Here is an 11,201-nt window from a genome sequence, read left to right as displayed (position 1 = left end):
CATATTTAAATTCTTAAAATATACCGGAAGAATTAAAATATGTAATAGTTTTTCTGCATATTTTGGTTGATATTAATGAGAAAAGATGAAAATAGAAATCAAGTAAAGAAACGAATAATTTAATATGAAAATATTTAATTTATGCAAATTAATGAGTTAATATATATATGAAAATAGTTTATTTTCATATAAAAGCATTTTAAGTAATAATATTGTGCTGCTATTCTTAATATATATGCCAATTTTGGACATTTATGAAAAAAGATCTAATTTTTAACATTGGAATTTTAAAAAATAATAATAATACATTTCAAACATAAATATCTAAATTTCTATTGAATTAATTAATACAGACAAAACATGTTTATTAATAACTATTTACAGGAAATCAAATTCAAAATACTGATTTTATTCGTAATTGTAGGCTTCGTTTTCTTTCTTCTTCTTATTTGTGTAATAATATACGACAACAGCTATAATTACAATCGTTTGAATTAGCGTCAATATTAAGAGGACAATAATGTTAACATTGGAATCTCGGTTAGAAATTTTTTCTAACAGTAATGGGTAACTTTCGTTGTTGGTTCCTCTCCAAATAGTGCACATGTGATAGACCATGACGTCCGGATTGAAAGAATGTATATCGAAAGGTGCACTCGTCCATCCGGGGTCACAGTGGCACCATCCGTAAGACAAATTGGCTTTTCCATTGTGACAATCTACGTTTAAAGGATAACCGTGCATCTTACTTAAAGCTGTACTCACTTTGCCTTCCTTAAACCATTTCAAATCGCTTTCTGTTAATTTGCTACTTAAATTCCGACAAGTGTTACTTTCTGGAATGTAAACAATGTCTGGCAGATTTCTTTCCGTTTCCGAAACGCATTCTGTAACTTTTTGGCAGCGGCGAGTCGTGTGATTAAAATAATTACGTTTTCCGCTGTACTTTATCAAACAAATAACTGGCAAACAGTCGTTTAACGGATTTTCATCAACGCTCGAACATTCTTTTATTTCTTTGTTGGCGAGATAGTCCGATAGTAAAGGAGGAATTGGTTGATGTTTCTTCGGTAGCAACGTTTCAAAATTAATATTATATTCCATTTTATCATTGTTGGATGAAATAAAAACTTTGCAAGAGCCTTTTCTATCGTGAAGGTATAAATTAGGATACATAAGTGTTAAACTCCTAGTATCCCCGTGTTTCAATTCGCCTATTTCTCCTCCAATCAATTGCATAGTTTCGCAATCCGTTTCTTCTGCAGTTATTTTCTGACAACATTGTTCTCCATTCACCCTTAATTTCAATGTATCTGTACCAACATTTGTTATAGTTATATAAAAAATCATCACTTGATCTTCTCGTTTTAATTTCATTATGCCGCTATCCTTGATGACAATTGTAGGATTTTTATAGTTTCTTGACTTAGTATTTTCAGTCCTATTGTCCCGTTTTATTCTTAACATTATATTTTTTATGACTTTTGAAACAGGATTCGAGTTTTTTAGGTGATTAGTAAAATTGCCTTTTTCTATTAATTCTTGAGTTGTAATAATTTTCGCTCTTGAATTATAATTAACTAAAAATATAAATAAAATAAATAGTACAGGTATTTTGACCGAAAAATGTCTAAATTTCATCCTCGGCTTCACTTTCTCAATTAATTCTTATTGTTGATATACAATAACAATACATCAATAATTATGAATAACAATAAAAAATTTTACAGTATTTCATTATTTTGAACAGAATAAAAATAAATTCATTTTACGAAAAAGAAAAATGTATCTTTATTTAACTTATTGTGTTGTTTTTCATGCATTTTATAATGTAATGCTCTGTAGTAGGGCACTACCACACTTCTAATGTTAAAGTACCGATTTGATCATTAATATCTCAAATACCAACGAACCGTTTGGATGAAATTTGAAATATTTAGTCTACGCGATGTGGACTACGGAAGTGTTAAATTTTGAATAAATTCGTCGGAACGTTCTGGACTTACGCAATCTCAAATTTAGCATTTTTTCCACTAGGTTTACAACGAAAGAGATTTTCGCGGTACCGGAAAATCTAGAATGAGTCTGCGTATTATTAATAGAGCTTGACCACCTCTTTCGTGGTTCTTTTGAAGGTTTTATTTAAAAATATTGAGTATTTATAAAATTTTAGACCATTTTTAAAATATGAACATTGATCGACCGTCTACTATGTATCGTGAGGTTTTGCGATTACTCTTAATCTATTAATTAATACAAGCGTAATAATTTAAAATAGAACTTAAACCCTTTGTACGATCTGCACCAGATCTTATATATTTATTCTCCGCGACACTAAGGAAAGTATAGACTACCACGTAAACTTGGACAGCCCCTCTTATTAATTCCTAACCCCCTTTTCCCGATCTGCACTAAATTTTATATATTTATTCTCTGAGACACAGCATAATGGTATAAAGTGTCTACTTTGACAGTTGTTTCCATTATATTATGAAGTTATTCATGACTGAAAAATACTTGAAATCCCATTTAAAAAAAATTAAAAAACTGATGAAACCAGGTTTAAAAGTAGAGCTCAGGAAACATCTAAATAAAGTTAACTTTTGAAAGTTGTGGCATAAGAATAGTGGAAACAGATTTGACAGTAAGACTCAATATGTAAATATAGTGCACATTGGACAGACTACAACTACATGAAGTTTTTCAGGGAGCCATCATGATGATAATAAATCGGAAAAATAAGCATCGTCACAGAAAAAGGCTTCCAGCTTTACTTTATACTGCTTAAAGATGTTCTAACGTTCAACCAAAGTAATGGAGTGCAACGACTTTAAGACACAAAGTAAAGCTCGATCTATAAAATATCTATATATTTTTATGTATGGCTGACAAGGGTCTTGTGTCTCGAAATGCATACCAGTAATAATGTTGCATTCTGATGATAGAAGTGTCATTTTGATGTTACCAGTAGTAGCGTGTTATCTCTACTATAGTATTTGAGATATTAGTTTCAACAATTTTCGAGACAAGAAGCTCTTTTATAATACTACTGTAATGAGTTTAGATACATTCTTACGTAATAAAAAATACAATGCACGCAATTTAAATAATTTTATAATGTAATCATTATAAAATGTTTTCCTATCTAATAAATTTACGGCATGCGTAATGAAGTATTCAGATATGAAATTACCTTCATGAATAATAAATTCAATGTTTCTAAAATTAGAATTTATTTATTTATTTTTTAAATTTTATATTAAATTCAATTTTGCGGAACTTTCACTTTACCATAGGAAATCAGTTATAAAAAGGAAAATTATTGCAAATTAAAATTAAATTTGTAATTTATTCAATACTTCTTTTTAATAATCAAAATCCCTGCAAGTTACTAAGGAATAATTTGTTAAATTTGCATTTGTAAATTCTAAAAAAAATTTATTAAAAAATGTCTTGCATAAAAAGTATATACAGTTGTCCCTTGATAATCCGACAGGTATGGGACCAAAGATGTGTCAGATTACCAAAAGTGTCCGGATTACCGAAAATAATTACATATTTCGCATTGTTTTGCTAGCAGTAACTTACAATATTCTCTACTCCAACTGTTCGAACAGAACTGCTCACATAAAACACACGAAATGTGTGTCATCGAGTAAGAATTGGATGGGGAGATTCACATCGCGACATGCTTCTGTGCAAGCAGACACGTAACGGGGACGGGTACCTTGACGGGAGGTGCGTCGGACTACTGAGCATGTCGGATTAAAAAACGTCGGACTATAGAGGGATAACTGTATTTAAAAATAAATAATTTATTGTAAAACTTTGACTTTCTACATTAATAGTTTTTATTAGATTATTAATTAATAATAATTAGTAAAGCTAATAAACATGTGAGATTATTTGAGGAATAATTTTTTGTTTTTTCAGTTCTGTTCTGATTCTGTTTCAATCAGATGTCTATTGCACGAAATATCCCATCAGTACAGTTATGGACTAGGCAGTTTTTAATTTCGTCCAATTGAAATGTACAGAGAACAGTTCTTTCTGTCGTTTTGGTAATCGACCATTTAAATATTTTTAACAGATTTTGATTCATATGCAAGTTTCTATACTCATGAATTGTTCACTCTTTGAATGTCTTCTTTTATTTTAACCAATATTTTTGAGCATCTTCGAATATATTTTTGTTTTAAGAATTTGTCCAATTTCTTCATTTTTCTTTTAGTACATTTTCATAACCTACCAAGACCTTAGAAAACTTGTTTCTTTTTTACATCTCTTCTCTTTTAGTTTCTCCTCCATAGTGGAAAATAAGCTTAACTGTAATGTTATGTCGTTGCATCCGTTTCTTTATTTATGTATTTTGCATTTATGTATTTATGTACATTTATATAACCCGCTATTCGATTTTATATGATTGATGATTTTCAGATCCATGCCATTATTTATAATAACGTTCCTAAATATTAAATTTGTTTAATTTTTATGTATTATATACATGATTAAAGCTTTCGTCGCAATGAAAAGACGTTTCCTAACAAATATTTGGAAAGCTTTACTAAATTATAATGACATTAATTAACTATAAAGTTAATATAAACTTATTTAAAGGGAATACTCATAATTAATTGACAAATTTATTCAATTGTTTATAATTGTTTATGTTTGAAAACGTAACAGCTAAATTATTCAGCAGACTATGATGTTATTCTTCTGTCACATGGGATCAGCGTTTGAATCGAATTAATTTTATTTTAGTATTGGAGAATGAGGCTCAGTTCGGGACATCAATCTCGAATTTCCATTTGTACTAAGCTAACTGTATTATCGATCATGCCTTCTCTTAATGCGTATGATTGTGATTGATCAGACAGATCCATATTAACAAATTAGTCAATGTAATGTAATAAAGTAAATATTAAAATAGCACATATTTTTTAGTAATAGATTTATTACTTCGTTAGTTATTGTTTATACTGTATAAAGGAAATCAACAAATTTTATGGATTTACTGTAAGTTTAGCACAATTAGCGTTTGTTAAGGTAGAATAATAGATTTTACACATATGCTTGGTAGATTAAAACAACAATGAAAGCAAGCATTACAATAAAATTAACCAAGTGAACTTCTTCTACATTTTATCTCAGAAAACTATTTACAAGTTTTATCAGATTTACTCCGTTTAGCGTTTAAACGAGCCATAATGTTGGCGAGCTCTTCATAAACGACAAAAGTAAAATTTCTTCACTTAAAAAATGAGGCTTCCCTGTGGTCGATTGGATAAATCCACTGAACACTGGTAGCTGGGCGCGGTTCATCAGATTATCCACGTGGTATTTTCCGGGTTTTTTCACTTGTCTAACACTTAAATAGGGGCCCTGTTTTCCATAAAATATCTTTTGGAAGACAACCCTCCATGATAGTTTATCCATGTGTTACGTTGCCTTATCAATCCATCCATTCATCACATCAGATATGAAGTATAGACTAGCAAATTTGTTGTTATGAACACAGAAGAGTATTTTTAGATGACAACTTCGTATAATTTAAAAATTAAAATTCAGTTAATCAATATTATTTCAAATTTCAATAAGTTTAAATGGAATGAGACTCAAAATAAAATTAATTAAACGATATATATATATTATACTGTACAATACTTATATTTATATTTCTTTCCAGAATCATAAAATACTTCTATAGTTGTAACCATGAATAGACGATGAGACTAATATTCATCAAAAGCAATACATACAAATAGTCTATGTATATAAGTGAAAATTGATATAGTAAATGTTATTGTTAATAAAAATGCTTTACGAATTCAATATTAATATTAACAGTGAAAATATCAATTATTAAACAAAATATCTGGTTTTGCTTTTTTGTGAACGTTCTTTTTATAATTATAAAAACAGTTTTGAGAATATTTTAAAGATAAAATAACATCTTCGAGAATTCTTTCTGATTTTCCAAGAATATTCGTTATATAAATTATAAACTATATTTATACTATATTTTGTATAACAAATCTCTTGAGAATAAAATAAATCACCCAATATTGATGATTCATTTGCGTTTTTATTTATTTCATTTTCATAATGGAAAATTTTAATATGTAAAATGGATACTTTTCACGCCCGACATAAAATAAACACTTGCTTTTTCTAGTTATTCGATAATGGAGAAAAAAAGTATTTTTAAATGACAACTTCGTATAATTTAGAAGTTACAATTCCATTGATCAATATTATTTCAAATTTCAATAAGATTAAATGGAATATATTGAATTTCAATCCATTTCGAAGATTAAAATACAGAAAATTAAATAAATTTAAATATTTAGCTGCCGTAAAATTAATTGAAAAATTTACATTTAATTTATAAAAGATTATTCCTAATATCCACTTCTTTAAAAGTTAACGGAGAAAAGTTATTATTTTTCTAGCATTAGACATCAAGCTTCATTTACTAATAGGAACATGTCCAACGTAAAGTGACATTATGGTAGAAATGACGAAATTCATGTAAATTTAATATGGAATCGAAATATCAATTTTTTTTCTTTCTTCTAAGTAAAATGAATAATGAGTTGGTGTTAAATAATGGTTAAAGCATTGTTTATGAAATTGAAACTGTTTGCATGCTCTGAATTATCTACACTTTTCTTTATTATGCTTTTTTATTACTTAAATATTTTTATATATTTGAAAACAGTTTTTAGTATAAAAAATATCTTAAGCATGCAAAATCATTATTTTAAATACAGTAAATATAAGAAATGTATAATACTGTATTGTGGAAGAAATATTAAATATATTTTAATAAATTAGAAATATTTTACTATGCTAAATATTTTTATAGATATGAATGCAAATTAGACAATGGTTACAATTATATTTACATTTATAATTAGAAGAAAACTATTCCTTTCAGTTGTTTTCATTATAAAATAGCATTAACTTTTACTTAAAGCTGTAAACGATGATTTAAGCATTTGTTTTTCCCTTCAAACTTTATAGCAAAATGCTAAGGACTAAATTTCTTTTGAAAGTAATTCATATTTGTTATAAATTTTAGAGTTAACAATATTAATAATTATTTAAAATATGCACAAAATTGGAAAAAATAATAAATGTCTTCATATTTCATCCTTTTTACCACACAACGAACAAAGTCGACCTTTTATTAGTCTACTCATCTGCCTCGAGTCTGCTATAAAGATTGTTGTGTTCCCGAGGAATTAAAAGGACAAAATATGAAGACATTTATCGTTTCTTACAATTTCTTTAATACTTTTTTTTTTACATTTTATCTTATCCTGGTCATTTAATTAATTTATTATTATTATTAAATTGCTAGCTAAAAACATTTCATTTTTAATTTTAAGTTATTTTTTCCTATTTAACAATAATTGATGTAACTGATTATATTAAATAATAAGTATTAGGTATAATGTTTATAATTGAAGTGAGCTTAAAAATATATAAGTTTTAATAACCATGTTAGAATACAGTTTATTAACAATTAAGATAAGCATTTTTGCTTTACTGTTATATTCAGTATTCTCAGGAGTAGCATCATATCCACAAACAATAGCATTAAATTGTTAACCCTTGATAACACTTGTTATAACATTGGTTACTAATATTTATGCATTTATAATTAAAATCTTTATTAAATATCCTAACTAATGTTTCAAAATTACACAGATAATTTAGTTCAGAATTTAACATCCAAAATATATACTGTACTCTGCCTTTAGTCAAGAAATCCAACTTTTTTTTTTTTGTTTGGACTGCAATTTGAAAAAATTGAAGACCTATAAATTCCCACTGTTGTCTGTCTTACTCTCCTTTAATCTCAAAAACAAAGGTTAACAGCTGGATGGCTGAGTGGTCGAGATGGTAGCCTAACACTCTGGGGAGGAACCTAGGATCCAATCTGGATGAGTCAAAAAATCTCCAGGATTTTTCAGGTAATAGTCTGTCTGGATATGTTAAGCCCTGTCCCTCACCACCCAGCCTCCCCATTGTGGGCCTGGCCAAACCCATAATGGACTTGCTAAAACAGACCCTCTTAGTGCCCACAAGGCAAAAAGATTTTTTAAAAATCTCAAGAATGTTGTTAGATAAATGAAAGTTAAGACCAGATATGGAAAGCTTAGGGGCAGTGGTCCCTAATTAACTTTATACAAACTTCTGGTGTAGACCAGAAGGCAAGTGATTTCAATTCAAAAATTTTCCCCCGAAAGGAGTTAGAAAGGTGACTGGCATGACTCTATTGTTTAAGGAAAAGTATGATGTACAGGGGCAAGCCACTACTGACTTGAGGTGGAGAGCATATATATTANCGACTGTTTTATTCTCTAGTTACAACAATGCTAAATCCAAATTTTATCCTTTCTTTTATTCTATTTGATCTTCGATGAAAATATATTCTTCACTAACAGCCTTATTTCTCACAAAGTTCTTAAAGATCGAGAAACAAACACTTACAAAGCTGCTCAGAAATATAGGTAAACCAAATTTACACAACTCCTCAAATTTTTGGACGTACGTGGCAAGCGATCTTTATCCTCTTTTTAACTGAACAACATGTGAAATGTAGTATTTTCGACCTGCTCTAAACGCTTACAATTGTAACTGTAGTTATATTCGAAATAGGAGGTGAGATAATTTTATCTCCCTCTTTTAATGGGTATAATAAATTTACTGATAATCTATTCTTGATAATGTATGAGAGTAAGCATCATGCAGGAATCTTACAATTCTTTCTGAGCTATTAGTCTGGGTCATTTTTTAGTAGACACCCTGTATAAATGAGACATTTAATATCCGGATTGAAATACATTACAAGAAAGCAATTACAATTTGTAGTTTTAAATGCGATGTTTATATCAGTTTTTGATATTAATACAATAGAGCATCGATTATCCGAATGCCGATCAACCGAAACGTCAATTAACCGAAAGCTTTCCAGTCTGCAAATTTAAATGTCCGCTAGTGCTGTGGCGTTGAAATTTTTGGCTATGTCTTGGCTACTCCAATATTATTTTTGTTGGTGCGCATGTTTTGGCTGGCAGCACTGGCGCGACCATGAAAAAGGGTACTTAAGGAGGTGCCAGGATTTGAACGAATTTGAACGAATTTCAGTGATTCGGAGAAAAAGCCAACAGGCTAGAGTCTCCATATTAATAAGATAAGAAAGAAAGAAATAACGAATTTCAACATGGGATAGGTTAATCCATTTTTTCGTACATAATCGTTATCCAAAAAATTGATTTTTCTGAACAACCCCAGTCCTTAATTGATTCGGATAATCGATGCTCTACTGCAGTGTTTTTCAACCTTTTTCATTGAGTGGCACACCTAATTGAAAAATAACAAATCGTGACACCCTTGACCAGCGGCGGATCTAGAATCTGAATAAGGGGGGGGGGACTAATGGGCCAGATTAATTTTTTTGCGAAAACGAATATTACGCGCAACGCAAAAGTGTTTCTACGTGTTCAAAATCAAAATTTAAGTNGTAACTGGCCCCTATTCAGGCATTACAGACGTGGAGAAAATCCGGAAAACTCCAAGTAACCAGCCCGTCCGAGGAGGAGCGAACCCACGACCGAACTTCCAGTGTTCAGGGAACTGAACCGCTTGACCACTGGTGGATCTGGTGGTGATTGTGAAATAAATTGAAAACATTAATGAAAATTAAACGTTCCCCAGTAGATAAAAGTTTATTCTCATAATAATAATAATAATAAATTTTATTAAATTCGTATTAAATTGAATAAAAATGTAATTAAATTAGTAGTAATATATTTACATAAATTAATACGAATTTAATAGAATTTATTTTAGAAAGGTGTAATCAGGAAATAAGATATATTTTTAAAATTCGTATTTCGTATCAAAAGAAAATGCAAAATTTTTAAGAGCATGATGTTATTAATGGATAACTGTGCATCGTACTTAATTAAAGCTGTACTCACTTTGCCTTCCTTAAACCATATCAAATCGCTTTCTTTAATTTGCTACTTAAATTCCGACAAGTGTTACTTTCTGGAATGTAAACAATGTCTGGCAGATTTCTTTCCGTTTCCGAAACGCATTCTGTAACTTTTTGGCAGCGGCGAGTCGTGTGATTAAAATAATTACGTTTTCCGCTGTACTTTATCAAACAAATAACTGGCAAACAGTCGTTTAACGGATTTTCATCAACGCTCGAACATTCTTTTATTTCTTTGTTGGCGAGATAGTCCGATAGTAAAGGAGGAATTGGTTGATGTTTCTTCGGTAGCAACGTTTCAAAATTAATATTATATTCCATTTTATCATTGTTGGATGAAATAAAAACTTTGCAAGAGCCTTTTCTATCGTGAAGGTATAAATTAGGATACATAAGTGTTAAACTCCTAGTATCCCCGTGTTTCAATTCGCCTATTTCTCCTCCAATCAATTGCATAGTTTCGCAATCCGTTTCTTCTGCAGTTATTTTCTGACAACATTGTTCTCCATTCACCCTTAATTTCAATGTATCTGTACCAACATTTGTTATAGTTATATAAAAAATCATCACTTGATCTTCTCGTTTTAATTTCATTATGCCGCTATCCTTGATGACAATTGTAGGATTTTTATAGTTTCTTGACTTAGTATTTTCAGTCCTATTGTCCCGTTTTATTCTTAACATTATATTTTTTATGACTTTTGAAACAGGATTCGAGTTTTTTAGGTGATTAGTAAAATTGCCTTTTTCTATTAATTCTTGAGTTGTAATAATTTTCGCTCTTGAATTATAATTAACTAAAAATATAAATAAAATAAATAGTACAGGTATTTTGACCGAAAAATGTCTAAATTTCATCCTCGGCTTCACTTTCTCAATTAATTCTTATTGTTGATATACAATAACAATACATCAATAATTATGAATAACAATAAAAAATTTTACAGTATTTCATTATTTTGAACAGAATAAAAATAAATTCATTTTACGAAAAAGAAAAATGTATCTTTATTTAACTTATTGTGTTGTTTTTCATGCATTTTATAATGTAATGCTCTGTAGTAGGGCACTACCACACTTCTAATGTTAAAGTACCGATTTGATCATTAATATCTCAAATACCAACGAACCGTTTGGATGAAATTTGAAATATTTAGTCTACGCGATGTGGACTACGGAAGTGTTA

The 11,201-nt window shown here is 29.4% G+C and overlaps 2 protein-coding genes across 2 annotated transcripts; both read right to left on the bottom strand.

Annotated features, from left to right (window-relative positions):
* Positions 1-387: 387 nt before the first annotated feature.
* Positions 388-1,694, bottom strand: LOC111612366. The gene has a single exon (XM_023353568.1). The coding sequence runs from the start codon at positions 1,639-1,641 to the stop codon at positions 409-411; it is 1,233 nt and encodes a 410-aa protein (XP_023209336.1). The 5' UTR covers positions 1,642-1,694; the 3' UTR covers positions 388-408.
* Positions 1,695-10,018: 8,324 nt separating this feature from the next.
* Positions 10,019-10,926, bottom strand: LOC111612367. The gene has a single exon (XM_023353569.1). It carries the CDS (start codon positions 10,871-10,873, stop codon positions 10,019-10,021), a length of 855 nt encoding a protein of 284 aa, XP_023209337.1. The 5' UTR covers positions 10,874-10,926.
* Positions 10,927-11,201: the final 275 nt, after the last annotated feature.

Source organism: Centruroides sculpturatus, unplaced genomic scaffold, assembly GCF_000671375.1.
Source record: "Centruroides sculpturatus isolate CEXI.00-Female unplaced genomic scaffold, Cexi_2.0 scaffold1784, whole genome shotgun sequence".
NCBI lineage: Eukaryota > Metazoa > Arthropoda > Arachnida > Scorpiones > Buthidae > Centruroides > Centruroides sculpturatus.
This window is presented reverse-complemented; position numbering and strand designations above follow the sequence as displayed.

What these genes read in the sequence shown, in the direction of transcription:
- LOC111612367 (XM_023353569.1), bottom strand. Translation starts at nt 10,873, where the DNA reads ATGAAATTTAGACATTTTTCGGTCAAAATACCTGTACTATTTATTTTA.
- LOC111612366 (XM_023353568.1), bottom strand. Translation starts at nt 1,641, where the DNA reads ATGAAATTTAGACATTTTTCGGTCAAAATACCTGTACTATTTATTTTA.